At 37.4% G+C, this 27,685-nt stretch overlaps 1 protein-coding gene and 1 long non-coding RNA gene across 2 annotated transcripts in view; one reads left to right on the top strand and one right to left on the bottom strand.

Annotated features, from left to right (window-relative positions):
* The window catches only part of Tmeff2 (transmembrane protein with EGF like and two follistatin like domains 2), a 253,052-nt gene that overhangs the window by 200,107 nt on the left and 25,260 nt on the right, over positions 1-27,685 (top strand). Inside the window, exons 6-7 of the mRNA XM_028765682.1 lie at positions 3,219-3,367; positions 4,122-4,181. Coding sequence (XP_028621515.1) covers positions 3,219-3,367; positions 4,122-4,181 — 209 coding nt within the window. The remainder of the gene's footprint in view (positions 1-3,218; positions 3,368-4,121; positions 4,182-27,685) is intronic.
* LOC114619754 lies at positions 2,540-11,492 on the bottom strand. The gene is made up of 2 exons (XR_003711215.1): positions 11,301-11,492; positions 2,540-3,412 (listed from the first exon to the last, which is right to left on the bottom strand). It is a non-coding gene; the product is annotated as an uncharacterized LOC114619754 (long non-coding RNA).

The raw sequence follows: 27,685 nt of genomic DNA, 5'->3' as shown, positions 1-27,685 counted from the left end.
TATAGAGTCAGAGTTTATTGACTTAATGGAAATGTAGATAGAGCAGGTCTTCAAAGTCCACCCAGTGTTCTCTCTCCTCATACCACATAGTTTCTGAGCCACGTTACCATGTTTCTGAAGCTTCTCCCATTTATTTAAAAAGTGGAAAAGAGATGGGAAAGCAGCCCATTTGGTAAAGTTTGTCCCTCCCATGCGCCAAGCTCTTAATTCAATCAGGAATGCTACATAAAATAGGATATGGTGGCATAGACCCATAGTTTTACACATAAAAGGTAAAGACAGGAGGATCAGAAGTTTAAGGTCATAGCTATACAGTGACTCTCATGGCAGCCTGGAGTATGCCAGACTCTGTCACAGAGAGAGAGGGAGGGAGGGGGGAGGAAAGAAAGGGAGGGACAGAAGGAGAGAGAAACAGAGGGAAGGAGGGGGGAGATAATTTCATAGATTTCCAATTTGAGTTAATCTTGAGATTAAGAAGATAGAACTTTCCAGTGTTTGCTTGTGTATTGCTATACGGTTGTATAGAGAGTAGTGAAGAGCATGGCAAAAGACCAGCTCGGTGCATGCATTTATGAAGCTTAGATTCTGGAGATTTAGGAAAACTACATCTCACTTTCACTGAAGGGAATCTGACCTCCTTTTGAGGTGATAATGAAATGATGACATATGTTCTTTTTCTAAAACTGAGTTATTTGAGTTAATAAGAAGCAAATCTTCAAAGACACTGGGACTGAACAATGGCAGGAGTGGAGTGAAGTCAAATGAGTCAAATAGGGTGGAGTTGGGGACTGACTCCTGGGAGACGGCATCCTATCAGATGCGCTAAACAATTGTCAGTGAGGTGCTGCAGCTCAGTTGAAACGCTGACTCTGGGCAATTCAACTCATTGAAATAGTCTCTCCCCCTTGCTGTTCTCATTTCATCTTTCAGTTTGATACTAAATGAATTTCAGAAATTTTAATTTCCAGTACAATGACAAGCTGTTCATTCCTGAGCTTCTCTGTCAAACTGCCGCTGCTGTTTTCATAGACAGATAAAGCAGTATACCATTCAGTCCGTTCTTCTGCTTGCATAAAAGCTTTATAAGACTGGAAAGTTTTATAAGACTTGAAAGTTTGAAAGTTTTGAAGTTTTCAAACCTAATCCACCTTTAAAATATCAGGAACTGTCACTGCACGATGAGGCAAGTGGGCCTCACCACTCTGTTTTTATTAAGAGCAGTGTTTTAGGTACGCTCAATAGTTAGAGCCACTTCTTCAGGTACATCCTGAGAAACACACACCCTCTGTGATATCGGGCAGCTCCTGACCTCAGATCTTCAGATGCTAAGAGGCAACAACAGTGAGCTCCTGTCCATCATGGCAGACAGAGAATGCCACCCAGGGTGGGGGTGGAGAAGTTAAGGATTTAGACTGTTGCCACCTGTCCTATTTCTGAAATAAATGAATAAAAAACTAATCAAGTACTACTAGGGAAATTCTTCCACATATACAAAAATATATTTTTAAGCACACTAATGCATTTCCTGCCCATATTTTTAGCTGTTGTGTAATTCTGACACAGATGGTCTCAAGACTATATCCTGAAACTACCTGGTATATAAAAGGGCCTTTGCTGGGTTTCATTGATCAATCATGATTCTCAGGCAGTGAATCTTCAGTTCCCAGAGTTACTATTTAAGAATTAAGAAGTCTAGGCTTCTAGGCAGGACCTCAGCTTCCACAGAGCACAAGAATCTGCTTATCAACATATGATTTTAACGTTCTATGGGCAGTCCTAGTTTGCAGGCTGCAGTATAAAAGGGGGACAGTTGAGCCTCACATATCACATCTGTGTGTATCTGTCCTATACTTTATTAGCTTTTTGATTTTATGTATTTTCTAACATAGTGGTCTGTGTAATGGCTGCTACAAATGAAGTTTAAATAAATCAATGAATTTAATAGCCATCATGCAATGAGTAATTACTATTATCATTGTGTGTGTGTGTGTGCGCGCGCACGCACGCATACACACATGTGTATGTTTGCACATGTAATGTATTCAGAAGTAAAATTGTGATTCACAACTTAAAGAAGAACATATGAAGTAATGAATACAAATATAAATAAAAATATTTAAAATTTTTATTCTATACAAGTTTGCACATACCAACAATGTAATATACTAATTATTTACATGTACTATTTTAATGAGTATGAGTGTTTCTCTGAATGTATGTATGTGCGTCTACATGCATACAGTGCCCGCTGAGCCCAGAAGGGGGTGTCAAGTTCCTTAAAACTGTAAGTGCCTATGTTTGTGAGCCACCATGTGTGTGCTAGTTCCTCTGCAAGAGCTGCAAGTACTCTTAACCAAAATATAATATTCCAAATAACAAAGTAAATTATAAAACTGAGAATTAAAGGAACATTGAAAAATAATTTTATAGAGTTTGTTTTACAGTGTTTCATTGTGCTTTAGATGATCTAATTCTCTTTAATTTACCAGATGTTTCTTTATCCTATAGGAAAAGAAATGTTAAAACCATAAGTGGCAACCAATTTGAATTTGTCACTTTATTGTGTAAAATAAGAGCCTAAAATAAAAATTGTGTACCTTGGGAAGGAACCTTGGGATGTGCAGAAAGAAACCTGAGAACCCCATGGGATTTCGTGTAAATGCTGTTTATAGGGTGTGAGCATTTCGGAGAAGATTCCTACGTCTTTCCCTTCACTCTGGAAGGGCATCTGTGGCACTCCAAACGGCTAAGAACCACTGAAGGCTCTCATTTACTGCTCCTCATTCATGCTCTCCTTTGTGCTGGAGAAATACCTTTTCTGACAGCATTCCAAACAGTGTATTTGATTGCGTTCTGTTTTACTGGCTCCTGGGACATTTTTTTCAAGCTCTCCCCGTTTAGCCATCCAATGAAGCAAGTGCAGGAATGCACTTGAGTCACTTCTGAAGCCATCCTGCTGCAGTAGCCTATTTGTATTCTCCAAACAGTCCCGTGATGTTTATGCACGTTTATTTTTGATTCACTGCTGAGTTCTCTGGATTATTTACTATTAGTTCTGTGTTACATTTCATCTCAGAAAGCTGGCAGAACTTCTCTGGAAAAGCACAATTTGATTCTTCTGCATTTTGCCCTGCTAGCCACTTCTCCCATTCATATTTTACTTACAGTGTGGTAACATCACTACTAATGTTCTGCATTTTATTTTGCTCTTCCTTTAGGTGTGTGTGCAACATTGACTGTTCTCAAACCAACTTCAATCCCCTCTGTGCTTCTGATGGGAAGTCTTATGATAATGCATGTCAAATCAAAGAAGCGTCATGTCAGAAACAGGAGAAAATTGAAGTCATGTCTCTGGGTCGATGTCAAGGTAATGTTCATAGCAAAATTTCATTTCAAAAAATGTTTTTAGTCTCTGTGCAGAAATGAAAAGTGAAGATAACTCGTTATTAGGCACCTATTTCATTTCCGAAAGACAGTTCTGATTCACAATGGATCGTGTAGTCAGCTGTAGAATTTGTGTTGATTATGGGTGTTTGAGGGCCCATCAGCAACAGTGCATGTCTTTTTCAATATAATAGGACTGTATTGTTACAGGGCCATGAACACAGGAGCCAGTATTCAGAAGATAGCAGAAATTTTCCTGGCAAAGTCTAAAGAAGAAGTCTAGTCAAGAATTTTAAATGGATTAGAAATCTTAGAATTAAAAGCAAATTGCTCTTTTTATGTATTGATTTGATAGAAATACTTTAAGTACAACCTTAAAAGCCGAACAGGATAGAATATTCTGTTTTTGTTATTCAGAAAAAAAACTGGCATAGGGAACTTGGGTTTGATTTTTCTTTTATCATTGTATCTCAGTTACAGTTCTGAGTCTTCTTGTCCCAAGTTTCAGAAAGCTGACACTGTTCTATAACTTAGACATAAACGTGCATTAAAAATCTGTTTGCATAGAGTGCTCAAAACTAGAAATGGATTGTTGTTTTTATTGTTGTTGTTGTTGTTGTTGAGGAAAGCAACAAACCTTAACTACCATGAAGAAATGAAGGTACTATTGGAAGAGAAAATTTGATAGATATGTAGCAAATGGTTAACTGGGTTTTATTGTTAATTTTTTAACATAGATAACACAACTACAACCACTAAATCTGAAGATGGACATTATGCAAGAACAGATTATGCAGGTATGTAAAATTTCCGATGACTGGGATGAGCGCCTGTTTCTGAGAGCCTTGAGTACCACTGTTCAGTTACTGCTGGTCCTAACCTGAGCATGCACTGATCTCCCTTCTTAGTTCAAGCTTTCAGTGGGCAAGAGGGAATTTTTATTGAACCAAGTAAGGCACTTTTTTGTCATTGTTAAAGCAATTGTCAAAGATGTCAGTAAGATATAATTAACTTGTTTTGACAGTGTAAATGGTACAAATGACAAAACATTTATCAAATTAATGGGCATCAATGGAAATTAATGCAAGGTTTGGCAGTATATTCTAATAAATGCAAATGTTCTTGTTTGAATTTTCATAAAAGTCAACAGTGGAAAGTTGCTGATCTCTGACAAGATAGAAATAAAGAGAGTTGCAGAAACTAACACAGGCTACTGTGAAGATACAGAGTTAAAATTCATGCATAATTTAGTTTTTAAAGAAACTAACATGTCTCATTTATTTAGATTCTAGAATGCAGCTTCTCAGATATGCAAAGTTATAATAAACTTTATGTGATAGTATAAATCTTATTTAGCAACTATGGAACTTACTTTGAGTAATAAAAATGCTACCTAACATAACTGTTCTACAGTGAGAAATAATTGATGGGAATACAATTAGCATATTATCAGATGGCTATAATTTATGAGAATTTAAGGTAAAACTATAAAAATAAAATTATTGAGTTCTATAAAAGTATTCAGTGAATATTTATTTATTTATTTATTTATTCACACATTCATTTTTGCTGTTTTGAGAAAGGGTTTCTCTGTGTAACACCGGCTCTTTTAGAAACCACTACAAAGACCAGGCTGGCCTCTAACTTGTAGAGATCCACCTACCTTTGACTCGTTAGTGCTGGGATTAAAGACATGTACTACCAAGTCCAGATTCAAGGGATTTTTAAACACAACTTTTCATTTAACTACTGAACACTTGTAATCAATTTTATAACTAATACTCAAACCAAATCAATTGCTTCTTTTCCTTCAAAATATATACTACCATTTTTTCTTCTGACTTCATTATTTTACTTAATGATAGTTGTCATTATGTTTACACATGAACAAAGCCTTTAGTTACTTGCATATATCAGAATGTGGACTTAAGGGGAATTTAACTTTTGCATATTATGCCTTAATGTTTTCAGCATCTAGATAAGACTAACATATTCTAAATGCCTGAAACTACTAGTTATGCACTATATTAACTTTGGTTCTATTATATGTGTATATAACCATCCCCACATCTCTACTGGAGATAGTATCAGATACTTCTTGAGAAGAACAGACTAGTATTCAGTACGTTTAGGAAGTGTTACCATAAACAGTTGCTCTCCCCAGCTTTCCTCCCTTCTTTCCATTATACAGTCTTTACAAATATGCATGTTTTGTGTAAAATCATCTCCCAGAGAGTGGGTTCTGGAACTGGTTCCAACCCTTTACAAACATCAAAATCTAAGGATACTTATAAACTGGAGTGATATTTACGTATTACCCATGTGCATCCTCTTCTGTGTCTTAAGTCATCTTTAGATAATTTATAATGCTTAATACAATCTAAAGTCTATGAAAATATTTATGGTATTGTATTGCTTAAGGAATAATGATTTTAAAAACTCTCTGTATTTAATCCCAGCACTTGGGAAGCAGAGGCAGGCAGATTTCTGAGTTCGAGGCCAGCCTGGTCTACAGAGTGAGTTCCAGGACAGCCGGGACTACACAGAGAAACCCAGTCTCGAAACCCCCCCCCAAAAAAAAAAACCTCTCTGTATACATTCTGAAGATGCAAGGACTTTACATATTTTTTGTCCACAGTTAGTTGAATCTATGAATACAGAGTTCATGGTTACGGATGGCCATTTTATTTTACTTTTTTTATAAATTTCTAATGTGTGAGATTCACACAAATGCATGAAGTATAATATCACGAATCCTCATGTAATTATCTTAAAGAAAAACAGTTATATCAACTCATGGCTACAACCTTTCTCTCTCCCCCCTCCCCCTCCCCATTCCCCCCCTCAATACCTATAATAGATTCATGTCAAAAATCACAACTTAATTAATTTTATCATACATCTCAAAAAACTCTTTTTTAAAATCACAGTATTAAAATCATCTCTTAAATACTTCAAATGTCTTACAGTATACAGTATGCATCAGAATTACTTGAATAATAGCACATTTTTGTAAAAAGATATTGCAGGACTAGTGTTCCCAAAGCTGTACTCCACTGATATGTTGAGCCATAGAAAATTACTAAAAGTAATAAAATATAATAGTGATATATAGTTTTGGAGAGTGGTACTTTATGCTTTAAGATTTAAACAGAACCAAATAATAATATATATTTTATTATGAACAACTATCTTGATGTTATTATGAGCTACTTCTATTAAGTGCATTTACAATAACTTTATATTTCCTGTAAAAACTAATTCATTTGGAAAAAAATTTCAAAACTGTTGCATCTGTGACTATTCTTGAACCATCCACCACAGGACTTATGAAAGAGTCAAGTCTTGCCCTGAGGATTTTCTTTGCCAACAAGGAACCCTGGAGGTTCATCGGCATCCTGTGCGATGCCTGTGCGTGCACTCATCTGTACCAGAAATAATCAATACAGGATCTGTCACCCTCATCACCATTCACATTGCATATCACTCTCAAAGAAAACAGTGCGTTACATTTCTACCCCAAATTTATTCAGATTTGATTTCAGGCAATTAACCTCTGATGTTGATTACCACTATTTTTAGTTCACTTTTTTTTTATTTTAACATATTTTTATCCATTCTTTTCTTTGAAAAGTTCATGCATTTAAACAGTACATTTTGAACATGTCAACCACCATTATGCACCTCTACCTTCCCCAATAACCTCTGCCTTGCCATCCTCTCAACCACACATCCGCCGTCTGTTCCTGTTATTAATGACATAGTGAGTCCAGCTGTTGGTGGTTGCTGAGGAAGGGAGGGTAGCTCTGCCTGGGGGATGTGGGTTTCCCATTTCCCCAGTGGTGGCCCCACAACTAAGCACATATGAGCTGCGCAGGTTGTTTTCTGCCCTAATTGTATCTCCTTAATGGACATAGAAAGAAAAGAGAACATTTCCCAGTGAAAATGGTCAGGTAGCTCAGCATCCTACAGATTTCTCTAGTTTGACAACCAAAAGTCTTGTAAGATAAAAATTGTCATGATTGAGGGACATCAGGCAGACTGATCAGGTAAAAGCACTTGCTCCCATCTCTAGTGATCCGCATTTGGTCCCTAGGACCCATCAGGTGGCAGAGCTAACCAGCTCCTGCATGTCTTCCTCTAGTCTCCATCCCCTCACTGATGCTGGGCATGCACAAGCACTCAGAGAGAGACAATAAGTGCACACAAAGCGAAGAAACAAATGCAACAATTTATAAAGCTATGTTTAAACATACATGGTTACTAAATTCCAAATAAAATATAGAAAAAAAATGTTCATTGAAACTTGCAACCCATAGTTAAACATGGACTGAACACTCAAGTCCTCCCTGAAGTTCAGCTACACATGATTTTTATACATAGTTTTATTGAAATACGTTATATTAGAAAAGATTGAAATAATTGTGTTTCTCAACATTTCCAAGCATCCTGTGGGATTTTCATTTTCCCAAGTTTTGGAGATAGTCATGAAAATCTAAAAGAATCAAATGAAGAAGCAATCTGTTATTGTCCTGATAATTTATATTTCAGATGTTATAAACTCTCCAAGGAGGGTAAACAGGAAGTGTATGACTCACATGCCTAGAAGTCTGCTCTGTGCTCACAATTAATTTGATGTCACAGCAACTTCCCTTGTTAAACAAATGTCCACGGACGTTCCCACTGGAAGGAAGTAGCAATTGTAACTCATACACTTTTCCAGATGTGGCATGAGTACTGTACACTTAGGAACTTTTACCACGCCCTCCTTTTTCATTTTTGAGCCTACTTTAAAAGCTGGTAACATTTGTTTCTAACTACAAAGGTGGCTATCATCTTTAAAGAAAGTCTGAATCTTAAAATAAATTTATTAAACCTCCTTTGTAATAACCTCTAAGAGAAAGGTTTCAGCGAGGACCAACAAAGACTGGATTACAATTTTAATTTAAAAATCAGTAAATAAAAGAATACTATGTGAAACAAAAGTAACATGTGCAGGAAGCTAGAATGCGTCTACCTTGCACAGAGACAGGAATCTATGATCCTCATAAGCACAAAAGTATAGTCCACACCAGAAAACTGAAAAAAAAAAATCCAGCATATTCCAAGCAGAATTACTATCTGTTTGGGCTGTTTGGAATCACCTTCCTATCCTCTCTCTCTTTTAATAGACCCGAGGCATTTCTGAGGCTTGAATCAAAGGCTTTGCATCCCTGTGTTCCAGGCCCAATGACAAGTTCCTGCCATAGAAACGAAACAGACCAATTGATACCAGTCTCCCCCTACCAGTTGAAGACATAAGCTTAGATTTAGGTCTATCTTTTCACTACAGAAAGTTCGAACCCATGGATTTTCTAAATCACAAAGCAAGGACATCCTGGCTTTTCTATATGATAATATTAATCTTCTCTTGTGAACAAGGAAGACGGCACAGTGGGTGTATGTGTGTGTGTGTGTGTGTGTGTGTGTGTGTGTGTGTGTGTATACATACTCGCCAAGTCTTGCACTAAAAGGAAAGTGAATTTTAAAATTGAGCTTCTTTGTGTCCAATGTGTATCTATATATGTGTCTTCTGATAGGTTCCTGTCTAGCTGAGAATCTTATCAAGCCTTGGAAAACATGGTCACATATTTTTCCCAGTGAAAATATACTTAATTTTATAGCTTGTTAGATGTTCAAAAAAAACATAAATTTCAACTACTGTGTTTTTAATCATCTAAAAAATAAAATGTATTTTATGTTGTGGTATCCTATACCAGTTTTCAAAAAGGATTTGCAGTGCTTTTATAATTAAACTATAGAGTCAATGAGGGTCTTAAAAACGAAATTGAAAATATGAAAAGCCAAACTGTTAGGGGAAAGAAGTACATCTGGAGCATGGCTATTACTGCTAAAGCACTTAACCATAAGCTTCCTTGCAACCAGTATAAGAAAGAAATTATGGTTGAGTCAGTTTATTTCACAAGTATCCGTAAAGTCCTGCTATGCAACAATGCTGCCCCAGGCTCTACAGAAGGCAGCACAGAAGCCTCAGTCTCTGTGAAAGAAACCTTGGTCTTCATTGTCTGGGAAAAAATGAATAAAAATAATTTTGGAGACCAAAGAGAAAGTTAACTTTGCTAAATTATATGTGAAATATTTAGCACAGATCTTTTTATGAACCATAACTGGGAAACATAAATGGATAGAATCTTCAACCATGATATTTATAAAATATCCCAAGAAGCTTTCTGTATGGCTGAGCATTTTTGAATAATTTCTTATAAAATTCTAGAGCACAAAAAATAAGATATATATATATATATATATATCAATGATACAGTGTTTGAGACTGGCTGAAGTAATGAGTTTCATTCATGAATATTCCATAATTGTGAGGGACTGCTATCACAGGAAAATGGTAGGAGAATCTTTAAGGAAAACAGGTCTGGTTCATTCCCTCTGAGTGACCAGGATAAAGAGCTGGGAGCTCAGTGACAGTGTGTATGTGTCTGGAGAAAGTCCCCTGGTTTTCATGTTAGTCAATGAGAAAGAAAAGTCCTAGGCACTCTGTACCTTCCAAAAAGCCAGGGCCTCCCTCCTCTGGGTCTAGTACCAAGCAGAGTCTTTCTCCCTGAGAATTGCTTTGTAGTAATTCACCTTCTCTTGTCGCTTCAGGAAGTCTTAAGTTTTAGGAAACATTTCTTTTAGAGATGTGCTTCTCTTTAAACAATAGTTGAGATATTATGCACAAGTCTGAAATGTGGAAGAAAGAATCCAGACTTATAAACCAAATCCTCTCTATCCTATTAGTATCCCGTCAACCCATTTTTCCACACAAAGAAGAAACTGACATCCTAAAAGGGTATCAACATAGTCTGAGTGAATTCCCAAACAACTTGTTCTTTGTGGAAGCCATTGCAATTTACAAAGCCTTTCCACACATGTTGTCTCCTTCCATCTTCACAAAAAAAATGTGAAGAGGTATTAGAAGCATCTGACAGGTGAGAAATGGAAGTTCAAAGAGATTAAGTGAAAGAGATTACGTGGCAGAGCTGAGGTTCAAAACAGCACTGCTAATTGCAGAAGCCAGCAAGCGTGAGCAGCAAGGGACCCCCGGAAAAATGTAACGGCTAAAAACTCTGGAGTTGGGGAATGGACACCACCATTAACTTAACCCTTTGAGAGCTTCAAATTCAAGAATGCTTTGCTGTGTTGTTGATGCTGCTATGAAATCATGTGAAGTGCTCTATAATCTGCCCACACACCCTCACCATCCCTAAGTGCTATTTCATTTGATTTAAAAATCTCCCCCACAAGCTGGATCGAAGACTAAGTCAGTAAAGTATTCACATTGCAAATTTGAGAGCATGCAGTTGATCCTCGGAAACCAGTTGATGTTCAGTAGTAATCTCAGCTCTGGAGAAGCACAGATCGGAGGGTCTCTAAGACTCACTGACCAAACAACCAGCCTAGCCTACTTGATGAGCCCAGCAAGAGACTCTGTCTCAAGAAAACAAGGTGGCCAGCATCTGAGGAACCACAGGAAAGGTTGTCCTTTGACCTCCACATGCCTGAACACACTAATAGGTATGCTCACATAAATATGCATACACATGCACACATGGCTATGCACATGTGCATACACACACACTCACTCACATGCACACACAACCCTTCTATTGTTTCCTGTTTCTTTGCACAGCAGAAAATCCTGAGAAGCGCTACCAATAAATCTCCTATTAATTTAAAAAAAAAATACCAACTTCTCTGCAAATAATTTGGAATTTACAAAGATTCATTCACATTACCCTATTTGTTTTAATGTCAGCCCATAAAACAGGGTTATGAATGCTAGGAGTAATGCCCAGGAGGCTCAAAAAGCTATAAAAGGCTGGCCTGGAACTGGCCACGGTGCTTTAATTTTGTCCACCTACCTGTGCAAATGGGTCAGTTGCTTGATTTGCTGAATATTTGCCTTCATGGCTTCTCTACTGCAGGTATACAGGCAGGAATATCAAGTGGTTTCATATCATATTTGTAACATGAATTAGTTCAGTCATGTGGCAAAAGTCTACATTTAAAATGGAAACTTTTTTTCCATTTGTTCATGAACACAAGGAGCACTTCGTTGGAAAACATGTTATATCTGGGCCAATAATCTGATCTGTAAGAAATAAATAGCAGAAAATGTAGGCAGCAGCTTGTAGTACAAATATTGATATCAGCACTGAAACAAATAAAAGCATTTTCCCTGGCTATTACGGTGCCACTAGACTACCCTGGAATATTTAAGCCCAGGAAATGATGCTAGATGTCAAGATTTCTGAGGGGGAAAAGAATGTCTCAATTCAAGTATGTTCCCCTCTGGGACTTAGAGTAGGACTGCTGCAAATCTCTAAAAGCCTTAAAACTCTAACTCACAATTTTCCTGATTTCTTGAGCTTTATGCTTTTGTTATTTCCTCCAGAAAATCATGTAGCTGGTCACCTGTAATCTTATGTTATATTCACGGCTATAGATAAAGAAGCAGTATTTGTAATACGGATGAAGGCTTGGGCCGAAAAGTTGCCTTGGGTCCTAAGAGACACTCTGGGAAACTGTGTTTATGCCCCAGTTCATAAATGCATTCTGCACTATTTATGTGCACTTTCCCTGTTTGCAATGCCCATTTCTGATTCAGTCTTCCCACCTGAAGGTGTTACCTCTCCATTGACCTTTCTCTTCCATGAATGTAGGATGGCTGTTTTGATGGTGTTTGCTGCAAAATCAAGGAGAACTGAGTTTGTGCACTGGTCGTGCTGTGATCGGTTGTTAAACTTGAGCTGACTCTTTGACTTTTCTGATTCTGTTTCTGTCTGTGCAGTGGAAATGATGAAAACGATATGTTTCCAGCATGCCCAAACTCCAAACACTTGAACTTTGCATTAGAAGACATTATGTAAGCTACTAACCAGAAACTAATGAGATAGCTAGTCTTAGGGTTTTGTTTCAGTCTGAAAGTGAAAACGAATTTATTTTTATGCGATATATGATTTGTTTTACATACTATGGACTGTGCCAAGGTTTAAATGCAAATTCAGCATCTATGAACTTAAGCACAGTAGGTTTGCATAACCATTTCTGCTCAAATCATTCAACAACTGTTGCAAAAGCCTTTGGCCAAATTTTCAACTAACAAATATTAAAGCAATATTTCTCAATCATCTGTGTCTACCCTGTCAGTAAAATAATATATCTAAATTTCACACAGCCAATTTTTTTCTGTTTTCTGTATACTTCAATAACTTAATATGATCACTTGATCATTATAAAGTAAGATATTATAGGATGATATAAACATATGACAGAATTAAAAATGATGATGTCGATTTAACTGTAAAAAATTAATCATTTATAATTCAAGGTTTGTGTTTAAAAAACCTATTCATTTATTAATTAAAAAACACATGGAATGGGTGAACAGGAAAAAAATTAGAAAAACATAGTATATAGTATATTCCTGTTGATGTAAAACATTGTTCACAAACATATGTCAGTGATCACATGTGAGGACTAGCACATGTGTACACATCTTTAAAAAGTAAAAAGAAATGTTTTCAACAAGATGACCATAAAGAAAAGACAGCCATATCTAGCACCGGCAACAAAGCAGAAAGACATCTCTGAACTCAAATACCCTCCTGTTGTCAGTGAAACTGCCACAGTGGTCCTCCCGAATCCACCCTTAGCACCTCCACCCCTGCTCTGTCACTTATCCTGCTTGGAAGTGCAGTACAGGTAGGAATTGAATGTAGGGACCTAGAAAAATAGACATGTCCCAATACCTTGAAAAAGTTTAAAATAATTGTTTTCCATAAAATTCACACTGTTTAAAAGCATGCTGAGAGTGTGCTGAATCTTTCCTGAATGTGTTGACTAGACCCCCAACATGGGCGCCCACCTCAACCAGTGCATTAGAAATACATTCCTCATAGCTGGTGCTTCGGCCATATGCAAACATAGTCACTCCACAGTGTTTTTAAATACATGTAAAACTAAATCTCTCATAGAACCCATGTTTTCAAATACTGTATTATGGAGATAGCTTGTTTGCACCACTTGTTCATGTAAACATACACACGCACAAACCTACACACACACTTAGTTTGAAATCAAATATGATCAAGAGGAGTCAACTTCAGGCATAGAAAATGTGGGGAAATAGCACTGAACTGGGAAAAGGGACGGTGAAATCACCTATAAACTACAGGAAGACTCAGTCATCTAGAACACTATCTCTGAGCCCCGAGGTGCAAAGCTGGGGAATAAGCATAGCATAGTTCTGGGAAGTATGTTGAGACCAGCATAATAGGCCTTGTGAAACACTGAGTTAAGAGGGCAGCACATGATGTTCTTGGAGACTGGTAACTTGGGCAGGATAGCAACTACCTTGATGAAAGGCAGGCAGGGCTATCAGACTTGCAAACTCAGAACTCTTAACCCTGAACTCACTTAGAGTTAACTTCCCCTTTCTGGGAAACTCACATTAGCCAAACTTTTAATGTCTCCACACTGATTTGCAATCACCTGGAGGGCTTCCCTCGGCTAACTAATTATATGGATTATATGGAAGTTCCAATAGAAATGAGGCTACTCTCTGAGTCTGTAGTTGTTCAAGGCATGAAGCTAAGGAGTCTGGTACAAGCATCTAGGCAACAGGAACACTTCTGCCTTCAAATCAGTGTAAATAGAGCATCCCCATGGCTAGAACCCCTTCCCCCCCCCATCAGAACTTTTAACCGTTTGTGACCCTCCTCTATCTGGGTTTCTGCTAGGCCCTATCCAGGAAACTTATTCTCCTAGACAAACATGGAAGAATCCTGGGGGTCTCTAGAAGCATCTGTTCCCCATCTCCAGGAGAACTGCTCGTTGTAGACCTCAAGCTATACTGAAGACAGGTCCATCTGCTTTTTGAGATCTCCAGAGGTTTTACACAAAGCTACTACTAAAATTTTTATTTTTAAAACTAACAAACCAAAAAAATTTGACTAATAACAAAGTAAAGTGAATAGGCTTAGAAAGAAAGTTTAATATTTGGGGGTTTTGTAAAATGATCCTTAGCCTTTTTTTTTAAACACAATCTTCATGTCTGTGAACATGAACTTGATACTACTTAATCACATAAAACATAAAAAGAATGTCAAATATTTTCCTACAAATACTGAGGTGAGGAGCTCTGCACAGGGCTGTTACTGCATCATTAACATCTGATGGAGTTGCAAAACATTTCTAGACAACATTTCCTCGGTCAATTATTAAAAAATCCCCTACTGTTGTAATTTTCTTAAAATTACATTTTTCAGAAATCTAATATGGATTATATATGATACATAGGAGCTGTGTATCATATGTTAGGGACATTTCATTTATATGATTATATATGATACATAGGAGCTGTGTATCATATGTTAGGGACATTTCATTTATATGATTATATATGATACATAGGAGCTGTGTATCATATGTTAGGGACATTTCATTTAAGTGAAGACTGATAATAGTCTTCATTTTTTTCTCCAGAAGTGAAATATTCCCGAAAGATCACACTATTAGTTTAAACCAGCAAGTGATTTGTGCTTTGTAGGGGAGTGCCTGTCCAGGTTCACGTCAGCAGCTTGATCGTCCCTGTACCACTCCAGCTATTCTACAGTCTTTACCGCTAGGGTCATTCCAGGTTTAATGAAAGAGCCCAAGGAAATCCAAGTGGACTGAAGAAACCTTTGGAAAAATTTCACTTGTGTCCCCACACCTCTGTCCCCTTACGCATTCCACACTCTTGCACATGTTCACTTGGTATTGGTTACTACTTTTAATGAACTGTATCTGTGGAGACATGAGGACAACCAACAGACAGAGTATAGAAATTCATTAACAAGGTGCTTAAAATAAGTTGTCACTTATCTTCCATAGAAAGAACTAGCAATAGTTATCAAGGCATTCCATCAACAATACTAGAAAACCATTAACTCTTACCCATGAATGTGAAATAAAAGAACTGAATTCTGGGATTGAAATTGTGTTTTTCTGCAACATTAAATCCTTCTCAGCTCCTTACCTCCTCCACGAATTGATAAATACTCAGGAAAAGGCTAATTGTAATGTTGTCCTAGGAAACTATTATCTTCATTTCAATCAGGACTACTACTGTCATCATCATCATCATCAGTAAAATACCAGTGAAATAGATTCACTCAATTCATTCCAAAACAAACTACAAATTATATGCACTGTCTGTTGTTTTGGACTCTCCAAAAGACTATTCTCCAATGATGTGGATAATTATATTTATTTTTTAATTTCATTTGAATTTTAGAGCAAATGACTTACAGAGCAAATTTTATAGAAGGAAGAGCTTGGCATAGCAGGATATAAACTATTGACTTAGTTTCAAAACACCAGTTGTTCTAAGGCTTAAAACTATCTTTTGCAGCTAGGAACTATGAGAATTGTGCCTAGAAATCAGGTGATATTGACTAACCCAATTATGTTTCCAGAAGGAGCCACAATCAGCCAGCAAGAACCATTGGTCTATCAAGGCTCTTTTCATGTCTCTGTTTCAAATACATATATATGTTTTTAACATAATAGTTGAGTCATACTGGAATTGTTAAAGTTTTACAAATAAGATGGGGATCTGTCTCTTCTGAGACTTATGAGAATAAAAACGTCTCATCTCCTGAGAAGGAAATTATATTTGGGGGGATCATGCCACTGGGGAGCCTCATCTGCCTAATTGGATCTCTTATCTATTCAGTTAGGGTTCTCATAACTTGGGGCTCTGTTTTGTTCCTGTTCAAAGCTATGACATATTTCTGCTCACATTAGATGTTTTATACAAACTCAGACTAAATCGCTGAACCAAACATTGCCTATGTGAAAGATTTTTTTAATGATGTTCTTTGAGGAGGCAGTAGCCACCCTTTCAAAGCTTTCTTTTATTATTTAGGCCTCTTCTCATTATAAGTTTTTGTAACAGTTGGTTCATAGAAATAGATTTAAATACTGCTAGCTGAATCCTATTGAAGCATTCAACAGAAATCCTTTAACAATTGAAGTTGTTGTGATGTTCACGGAACAGAGCGTCTGAATGTGTTAGAACACAAACTTTCATGGGAACTCCTGGGGTAGAAGAGAAGGCCCCTTAAAACTATGTCTCTAACATGGCTGGTTACTGCTCAACTACCCTGTGCCAATTCCCCAAGGAAGGATACAAATGTGCAATTCTGTTAGGTGATTCCCAGAGACAGATCCTCATTGGAATTAGGAGCAAACCCTGCTGAGTCTTACCTAGTGAAATAAAGTTATTGGTTTTGCAGCAAGGACAATGAGGGTATTTGTTTAAAAAGACAACTTGAGAAAATAGCAAAGACAACAGGAAATGATAAATGAGCCAGTCTCTGCTACAGTAATTACTTTAGCGTTGCAACAAATGACTAACTTTCTCAGGAATGCTATTTTCCATCGGCGAGTGTACCTCTACCTGCTCTTCACTGTGTGCTATGTTATTCTGGCTACTGGAGAAAAATCTCTAACAAGGAAGAGCCAGTAAATAAGTTGCCTGAGAAAATTTGTGTTTTGAAATGTTCATGCCATCCTTTGGGTTTTATCTCAATTCTGTTAACCCTTAAGAGTTTTGTGCAACACAGAAAGCATCAATGGACTTGGGCATGTAGCTGTGCCATTAAACCACGTGCCTATTTCCATTCCTCTTGCTAAGAGAAGCTATTCTGATCAAAGGCAACTTAAGGGAGAGATAATTTACTTTAGGTCATAGTTCAGTCTTTCATGATAGAGAAGTCAAGACAGCAGGAGCCTGAAGCAGTTGGTATTCACTCAGTCAGGAAACAGGGGCTGAATGCATACTATTGCCCAGTTTGCTCTCTCCACTATATGGTACAGGATGGCCCCCAGGGTGTGGTCTCATTCACAATTAAGATGGGTCTTCCAATATCAGTCAAGCCATATAATTCTCCATAGGCATGCCCTGTGACCCATCTCCCAGGTAACTCTAACTTACATAAAGTGACAATTAAACTAAAATTACCTCTAGCTTTCATGAAGCCCTGGATTCAACACCCAGTGCAAAAGAAACTAGAGAGAGAAAAATCAGAAGTTCAAGGTAATCCATAGCTACAGGGAGTATTTGAAGCTGGCCTGGGCTCTATGAGACTCTTTTTTTTTTTTTTTTCAAAAAAATTTAAGTAATTTAAAAGAAAATTGAAAGAAATCTTTCTGACACAGGCAGGTAAATAATAAAATCTATATACTGTTGGTTGTGGGAGCACATGCCAGTAGGATTTGCTGCAGGAAGTGGAAACAGGAGAATCACGAGTTCAAGGCCAGCCTGGTAATGTTATTCTCTATCTAACTGGCTGGTATCTGCTGAGATGTTTTGCTTATGCATAGCACACAATACTAGTTTTCAAAAGACCTATATTTGAAACCTATTGTTTTAAATACGCCATAATCTAGGGAAGCCCTTGAAGAATTTTGGAAATGAGAACCATGTATTTTCTGCCCTTTCATATAATGAGAGCTTCTCTGCAGGGATTATTGACACATTTGGATGTGCATGCTGCTGATGTTACAGTGGCTCCAGAATTTGGATTAATTTCTAGAGAGAAGTAATTCTCTAAATTGCATAGTAAAATTTGATCTAGTTCTAATATTATTTCTACTGAAGATTCTTTAATTATGGATTGTGATTTCAGTGTATCAGAATATCAGTTGGATAATATAAAAACTAGATGGCAAATCTGTTAATCATCAACTTCTCTTGATTTTATACTCTGAATTTATACTCCAGGTAATTCTTCTTGCTATTCATTGGCTTACGATTCATTCAAACTTTGTCTTCCAGAGTGGTGAGAGTTGTTTGTGCCAAAATGTTTGTATTGTGACAGAGATGAAAGTCGCCACTATGTCAACATGCACAGAGTGTTTCACAAGTTGAACCAAAGTATGAAAGCAATATTCGTAGGCAATGGGAAAACAATGATTAGAGAATCTTAGTGTAATCACATGCCAAGTCAAGTTCTAAAATTGAAGATGTTAAGAACATATTCCAGATAAGACAGAACTCTTCACTCCCACATTTCAGGATATTGGATTTTATTGAGAAATTTTAACAATTAAGAAAAACACATAAACCTTTCTAGCATGTTAAAAGAGGAATTTTAAATTCAAAGTCTGTTCCTTTCTCTTAATGTCTTTGTTGCTTTTTTATTACTGTGATAAGACGCCATGACCAATGTCATTTTTAGAAGAGTTTATTTTGAACTTACAGTTTCAGAGGGTGAGTCTAAGACCATCCTGGTGGGGAGCATGGTGGTAGGCAGGCCAGCATGGCAGTAGAAGGGTAGCTGAGAGCTCACGTCTTGAGACATAACTAATCACAAGACAGAGAACTGTGACCAGCATGGGCTTTTGAAACCTCAAAGCCTGCTCCCAGTGACATACCTTCTCCAATAAAGCCATACCACCTAACGCTTCGCAACCAGTTTCACCAACTAGGAACCACAATGAGAGCCACTTCCATTGAACCCACCATTCTTCATAAACAAAAAATAAAGTAATAATCTGCCTAATCACTAATGTTCACAAAATTACTTCCTACCTCTTTCCCAGCATATAAATGAGACTTTAGCCTTGTTTTAAAAGTCTTTAGAGAAATCAATCTCCTAAGATTTCTTGATAACCTAATCTTTAATTAAAAATGAATATACTTTTTTCACTTAAAATATTGTCTCTGGACAATTGATTTCTATGGGTACCTTTGTTTGTTTCAAAGAAAACAAAAAGAAAAAGGAAGCAAAACACACATTGGCAGCTTATTTCCATAGCCTATGTTACCATTACCTACCATAATATTTTCAGTAAATGGACTGGCTACCTAGGGCTTAGCAGAATACATCCAGAGACTATTATTAGACTTTGGATTTAATTTTGAGCCCTGAAATAGCATAGTTCGTTTGCTGCTGCATGTGACATTTTAAAAACCTGAGCAAACAGTATTATTCTTAGGAAAGAAAAGCTCTTTCTCACTAGATTCAGCATTTAGAAACAATATTGAATTGATTTGAATCAGAAAATTGTCTCTGAGAACCTGAAATGAATATAAACATTAGGCGGGTGATCTCACCTCTTGCTTCCTGCCTTAGTCCTGCTTTGCTTCTTTTGAGTGGTTCCTAATATTCATTCAAAGTGTGCATGTGTGCAGTTGCATCCCAAAGCCACAGTGTACTCTTGCTCTTGTCAGAGTCCAACACACTACACTCCGTACTGCAGGCGGTGCAAGCTCTTGTGCCCTGGGTGGAGCCCTTTAGTAGGAAGCCAGATCTGACCACGCACTAGGCACAGCTGTTTCACATGTCAAGATCATGAGTATTTTTTACTGCTGTTTTTGCACCTAGCAAACAAACACGGTACTTTTAGATGTATAACGCTCTCTGGCTTACCCTTCAGGCAGGATTCTTACTTTCCATGGAATGACAAAGGTTCACATCCCTTTTTGCCCTAGGTGGGAAACATAAAAGACTAAGATGCATCATTAATCATGCAGACTGTCTGCTGCAACACTGCCAAGAAAATGATCATCTTCGTACCACACATCAATATCCCTGACACCTGTCTACGAGCTCAGGTCATGCATATCTGTCTGCCTTTAGAGAAGTGTCAATGTGCAAACATTCCTTCACTATTTTTAGGGTCACCTTAACATTATTCATCACCTACCTGTCAGTTTATCCAATTTGTCATGTTATGCGGAGCTACCAGTGACTGTTACTGGCCATCTCCCCTTTGCATTGTGTTTTTTAGAGCATGAGAGCAGAAAATGTTTGGAAATTATCAGAAGTGTGTGAGACAGCGGCCAGAGTTTCCCCAAGAAACTACTATGGCTTACATTTAAGGAAAAACAATACAGACATTTGAGGTCCCTGTGACTTACCAAAATTTCTACTTCTGTCTGATTTCTTGTTCAATGAATTGTATTTTTAATGAATTTTATTATAAAGCTCACAGCATGATTCCAGGAGATTAAATCAGTTACAAATGAAACAAACCTTCAGACATTCAAGCTGCCAGTACTGAATACCTAGAAACATACTATACACAAATTTTAAAAAATTAAGTCCAAAGGCTGATAAAAAATCTGATACAGCACCAGGAGCTCATGATGGCTTGTCTCAACTGTCACTCAGCACAACAGCCACAACTCCTAAAGCAGCTTAGCAAATACATTCCGATCTCTGAGCAGTGAAGGCATTTCACCATAAGTGGGAAAATTCCAGAATGAGGAATTAACACATCTGCATTTCCAACAGCTGCCCTGCAGTGATGCCCTGCAGTGATGTTCAGGGGTCTGTGGTAGCTCTTGCCTTGGATGTTTAGCTCCATGAGTCTTAGTTTTTTTATCTGCGAAGTGTAGGTGTCAAAAGATCTCCAATGTTTGTTTCAGGAGTCTATCTTCCTGTTGTTATGAAATCCATGGCACATATAAAGCCACAGAATGAAATGTTCTATCCTTGATAATTGTGACCTTCTCTAAGATGTTCATGAAGATGTTGGAATCATGAAAATAATCGGAACAGCCCTGTTGTTAGCCTGAGCTCACCAAAGTGTTAAGCTCAGAGCCTGGAAGAGTACAAGCTATTTTCAGCCACTACCAAGTCCAGTGAGTTTAACTTTGACACCCATGAAGCAAGCTGCCTATTTTGTAGCTGCTGATGTCTAGGACTACAAAGCAACAGATATAACAACACGACCCAAGAGCTACAAAATCTGCTCATAAGGAAAAGAAATACCTTAAAGAAATTACTACTTTGTTAGCTATTCATGTTAATGAGAACATTAGAGAATCTTTTAAATGAGTGCTCACAATTGAACCCAGACCTATGTATGTCTAAAATTTAGCTACACCTCCGGCCCCTTTGAGCAAGATCCTTATGAGGATTGGTCAGTTTATCATTAAGACTGAAAATATTTGTTTTGGCTTTATAAAAATAAGAATGTCCAGGAATAAATGATGCCTAAGCCTCTTGCTACCTTCAAATTCAAAATCTTATATAACACTAATAAACTCTCATATACTAAATCACAATTACGCAGAAGGTTTCTCTGACAAAAAATAAATCATTAAAAAAATAGAATAACAGGAATTCATATTTGCCCTGCATTTACTTTACATTATGATCTGTAGACGGCATGCTGCCTTGTCTTTTCTGAATCTACCTTGAGAATACACAGTTCACAAAAGTGTCTTAGGAATGAGGAAGTGCAGCTCAGACTGATGCAGCAGAGCTGAAGAGACCTATGGAGTGACATGACTGACAATAAGAAAGGCCAAATGTTGTCTTGGTTTTTGTTTTGGTTTGCTTTGGTTTTGGTTTAGGGTTTTGCCTGTACCAGGTTTACCTGGCAGGGAAGAGAACAGAGAATTGTGAAGGTGGGGGACAGGGCTTGAAAGACCAGGAAGCTTTGATGAACTAGAGGATTCTAGTTCAGGCACAGGGCTTTATGCCTCTGTGGCACTGCATGGAGAAGAGGACAAAATAGAGCTAAGCAGAAATGGTGGTTCACAGGTCAGTCAAGCCTCCTTCCTTATTTGTAATAAATGTATAAATGTATTCTGATTCTGTGGTAAGGGGCTATAATTTGAGGTCTTAATAAGTAATGTCATACTTTAAAAAAAAAAAAAAGCAAAAAAAGGAAAACCAACATGGTATAGGGAAGAAAAGAATACAAGGTAAGGCAGATGAGGAAAGCCGGGTCAAATAAAGAAGACTGGATGTGTTGTTGATGACAGAGAAGAAAATATATTTTAGATGGGCTTAGGATGTAGATGTCGACCAGATTTGCTGTCTAGATGTAAATGCCTATATGTGGACAAAATAATGAATCATGTCTGATGTGTTCCTTTGGATGCATCGACACAAAGATGGACCTCTGGGTCTGCAAGGAAAGGAAAGGAAAATGGTGATGTGTTACCCTCCAGGGGAGGCTGAGGCTGAAGGTGCCATAGGATTGAGAGAAGGCAAAGCAAAGGTGGTCCCAGATAGATAGATAGATAGATAGATAGATAGATAGATAGATAGATAGATAGATTCAGAAGCTCCTGTCATTGGCTTCTCCCCTATGTCCTGTTTCATGCTTTTGTCTGTAGAAGAAAATAAATGCTCATTTCACTTATAAGTATTATGCCTAAAAATATCCTTCTTGTTCTGTGGTTTACTTTTCTGTACACTTATGTACCTTACTATCTACTTCATCTGTTCTAAGTGCTCCCTTCTGTTGCAGTGAGCCTGCTGAGACTTCCCAGTGGCCCTGTGCCTGCATTCCAGACATTCTGCAAATGGCATGCTTTATTTCTCCAGCCTCTTTAATGTGAGCAGAATTTGTTTGTGCATTTGTGGTTTACTTTTTATTCCTTGTCCTCTTTTGTTATCACTGACACTCTATGAGGACAGGAAAACCATCCTATTCCCTTATCATAAATGCAGCACCTAGAAAAGTGCCTGATTCACGGTCAGCACCCTACAAGTATTCCATCAAGACCAGAGGTCATTGCTCTAGAAGCAGAAATGAGTGTCTTTTTAGAGAAGTCCCCATATCAAAGTAAAGTCCTCTCATTTTCCTAAGAAATTTTACTTGTATTAATAAAATTTCAAAACCTTTTTGTGCAAAGTTACACAAGCAGAAAGTGTATAGGTTTGTGTATCATAAATTATAGATCCATTTTTTTACTCAAAAAAGGAAAAAAATTAATGGTTTCCAGTTTGGAAGTTTCATTTCACATCTCTACTGGACATTTAAAAACACTTTAAGAACAAACTTTTATAGGGAATTTAATTCCAAATATTGCTTTGGAAGTAATAGGAAAGACTATTTACTGAAAGGGGAAGAAAGAGACCTTCATATGCAAATGTATGGCATTTGAAAATGTCATATAGCTACATCTACATATAAATAAGATGCTCTCTGAATTCCGGGGAAGGGATACTTTGTATAGCATTAACCAATTTTTATATCAAAGTAAAGTGAACTAATAAAGCAGCAATGAGTCAGGACGTGGAAGAGAGAACAAATCTCCACTACCTCTCACAACAGCGGCACTCCAGGTCAAAGACCAACCAGACAAAATCCAACCCTGATGAAATCAAGTCCCACGTGCTTGAAGGATAGTGGAGATCAGCCAACTAGAAGAAAAGGGACTCGGAGATCAGATCTGACAATTGCCTGTCAAGTACTTGCTTTCCTTCCAAATACTGACATGGGAACCAAAGTCCTCTGAGATCTTTTATATAATCTCTAATCACTGCTAATCATAATCACTGCTAATTGTTTTTCCTTACATGAAGTTCTAAAGGTTGGACAACAAACAAAACAAACAACAACAAAAACAAACAAACAATCAAAAAACTCAGTTTCAACATCTTTACAATTTCATATATGCTCCATTACCTTACAATAATATAGAGTTTGTTGATTATGGTGGAGTCACAGGGGGGAAAATAATCATTTAATTTACATTATTTTTACTGGCCATTTCATGGATTCCCTGTAGGACTTGTATTTACTTACCAGCAAGAATTGACTGAAGTCTGTCAGCCAAAACCTGCACCAAAATTTAATTTTAGTTACTAAGATATATAGACCAAAGCATACCCCGGCTCCTACACAAGATATTTATATAGGAGCTGGTGCTGAGAGAACTAGCCTTGAAAATGATAGCTGAAGGAAAACGCTTGAATTTTAGGGTAGAAATCTATTTTAGTAAGCTTAAGTAAGGGAATAAAAAAATCCAATTGTCAAAAAAAAAAAAACAACAAATGAGGATTGTCTTAAAAATGGATAAGTATAATTGCTACCTTCCTGTTGAACATAGAAAACTGTTCGACAACTTATTAGTGTTTCTCCTTGAAATAACCATTCAATGAAAAAGTTGCTATCACCATTGAAAATATTTTACATTTAGAATCAGAAAGTTGAAGAACCTCATCTATGGGCATCATCTGTTGGAGAAGTTGAAAATATGTTTGGACAGTGTTCTCTCTAGCCAGAGAACAGTCTCATTGGCCCTACCACTCCTGCCTGAGTCTGAGCAGAAAGAGTAATAGGAAAAGAGTGAAATGCACACTGAATACATCTGAAAATACACAGTCCCTTGTGGCAGATATTAAAGGAGCCAAACCAAGTCCCTAATGAGGATTAAAAATATCATATCAAAGAACATGTTTCAAAAACTAAAAAAGGAAAAAGAAGTAGTGAGAATTTTGTTGACTTTCTGCTAAAATGTGCTGACATGTGGGGATATTTATGTTTTTCTGAACATCTGGTGCATATTAGTATGTTTTTATTCACAATCCTCAATTATTAATAAAAAAGGAAAGCTGAATAATTAGGACACACTGCCACAATAAATGAATATCATGCATGTCTCTCCCCACTGCATAGAATCTCACAATCCCATTAAAAAAACGGAAAGTTATTTTTAAGTAGAAGAATCAGTATATTCTCTTATTATAACAAATTTCTGTCAGAATAGACCATATTGAGTCAGCAACACATGCATCTAAGAGCTTAGATTATATTTCAAGTCATGATCATCATTATTAATAAAGATCCACTTTATACTTTTAATACTGGCTTAAGTTTGAAGCACAACCTAAAGTTGATCTATACTTGCTTTGCCAAGACGGGATTCTATTTCTTTAATAAGACTTTATGGAGCAGAGATGATTTTATTAGATAGAAAGGCACCATCACTTTTGGCCCCTTTGTAGCCTGTCAAATTGAAATTGTCTCTATATACTTTATAAACTTTGATTAACCTTCATCTCCTCTTAAGGATTGCATCAGCTACTTATGGCTATTATAAGAACCCGCTACTGAATATAGCTGAGTCCTTTCCATCAATTGCAGGTAGCCAACAGTGACACATAGTCCAAGAGTAGCTAAGAAAAGACTAGGACAAGTCTGGCAGTAGACAGCAGGCTGTCCATAAGTGATCACAGAACTCTGTGTCCCACTTGGTAGCACAATGGCTGTAGGCACTTTGATAGTTCTTCCTCCTTGGCTCTCACATCACACACCCTGCCTTCATCTCTTTCATTCTCTGTGTGAAGAGGTATAGCTAGTTACCCTGAGCCATGCTTAATCTCATGTGACTTTTTATAGATTTGTAAATTATTCTAACATCAAATAACTCTGCTTCTCTTCATTTGCCAAATCCATGTTTCATTTTGCATGTCATCTTTGCCCTGTGAATGATGATGTGTAGAACAGACACTTTTACTTGATGAATGCTTTATGCTATGCCAACATGTGCCAATACATACCTACATCTAAAATCTCATTCATTTAAAACAGCTATAAGGGACTGGAGTACCTACTATGTGTCAGACATTGCTACAAATATTACAAACATGAACTATGATAATAACTTGCCTATAGTCACAATGCTGGGAGAAAAAGACGTGAAGGCCAAGCAAACTCCCCAGCCTACCTTATCTCTGAACAAACATTTCCAGGATGGTACTGCTATTCTGGAGGGTTTTCGTTGCACCATTTTCATACATTTGCATCATAATTTTTATTTCAATCACTCTATTCATGCACTGCCTTCCCCGTCTGCCTGCTCAACATGTCTGGTTCCTCTATTCCCTTTCTAATGTCACATGTAGTGGTAAGTTTGGGCTACACTGCTTTGTGTCCCCCTCCCCAAGAGGTCGTGAGCTTCCAGCCACCTGCCCTGTAACTCTTTGAATCCATGAATGAAAGACACACACACATACACACACACACACGCATTAGCTTATTTTTGAAATGCCTTGGCTACTCAAGGGCTTGGCAGTTCTAAACCTCCTATGGCTGGCATGCTTTTCCCTCCAGTACTCCTGACTCACCACCTTCTAAATCTACTGTTAACGTTGCTGCTGTTATCTTCTGTGAAGCTCATTGTTTTTGCTGCCCAAGACCCTTCTGGGCAGCCCTTCCTGCCCTTCAGGAGCAGCTTCCCTTTACTCCTACATTTCAAATTATCTTCCCTCTGCAGCTCTAAATCTGATCCATCTCTCTCTCCCAGTCATGGCAATTCTCCCTCTCCTCCTCTCTGCAGCCTAGCCCACGCAACTCAAAGGGTCTTGCCCAATCTCCTTCTGCCCAACCATTGGCCGCTGGCATCTTCCTTGACCAATCAAAAACCAACTGGGGACAAGCACCTTTAGCATTTGGACATACAGATTCCCTATTGAATCAAAGCATTAGAACCAATCTCAAACAACCCACTCTTTCTCTTGCTCCACTAAGACCTATGCCTTCTTTCTCATGATCCTCATTTCTAGTTTCCTCCTTTTCCCCACCATAAACTCATATTTATGCATCCATGTACATAAATATAATTTTAAATCTCAGTTCTATGTATAAGAAAAGCCATGTACTATTAGTTTATTACACTTAACATGGTGAATTCTAGTTCTATCCAGTTTTTTGCACATGTCAGTTGTCTTTTTTGATTGCGTGAAATTTCATTGTGCATATTGACCACTACATCTTTTGACTGATATCTCTGCATGTCTTTTTCCTGACATTCAGAATCTTGCAATAGGTTTCTGGTTTTTAACATTCATAAACTGAGATCTTCTGTTCCTCACCTTCACCTCAGAATCTCAGCAAGAGTCCTGTGATCAACCTGGGCTTCGTATGTTCATTCTAGAGATGACAAAACAGCTACAAAGGTATTCATGAATTTCCTCATGTCCTACTACAAGTGAGGAGGGGAGACAGGCTTCTGAACTCAGATCATGAGATGATAACTTCAGTCACAAGAAAATGTTCTCTCGGTGTTGCAAAAATTTACTATCTATTAGCATAGTATCTTACTCACAAAGTGTATTATTACATATTTAGAGATTACAGAAAACATTACTTATGTGTAATATTTCTTAGTACCACAAAATACTCAAGAGTTAAATAAAAGATTATACATAAGGTTCTTCCAGCTCAAACTATGCTCTTGATTTCTTTGGAATACTATAGCCTAAAAGATAATGAATTGCTTTCAGGAGTCCAGCTTGGTGTGGTGGAAAGTCATGTGATATATGAGGTTCCATACAGCTGTTCCTGTGCTAGACAAACCTCATCTTCTCTGTACTAAACTAATAGTCTCTGTCCGGTGGATGAGCCATTGTTCTAACCTGCAGACAATGGGCTCTACATCAATAATATTAGCCTAACAGTGCTCTGTTCAAAATTCAAAACATGGCAGAAATTCTAACTTTCT

The sequence above is a fragment of the Grammomys surdaster genome, unplaced genomic scaffold, assembly GCF_004785775.1.
Source record: "Grammomys surdaster isolate TR1022 unplaced genomic scaffold, NIH_TR_1.0 165, whole genome shotgun sequence".
NCBI classification, from domain to species: Eukaryota; Metazoa; Chordata; class Mammalia; order Rodentia; family Muridae; genus Grammomys; species Grammomys surdaster.
The sequence above is the reverse complement of the archived record's forward strand: the minus strand, read 5'-3'. Positions and strand labels throughout refer to the sequence as shown.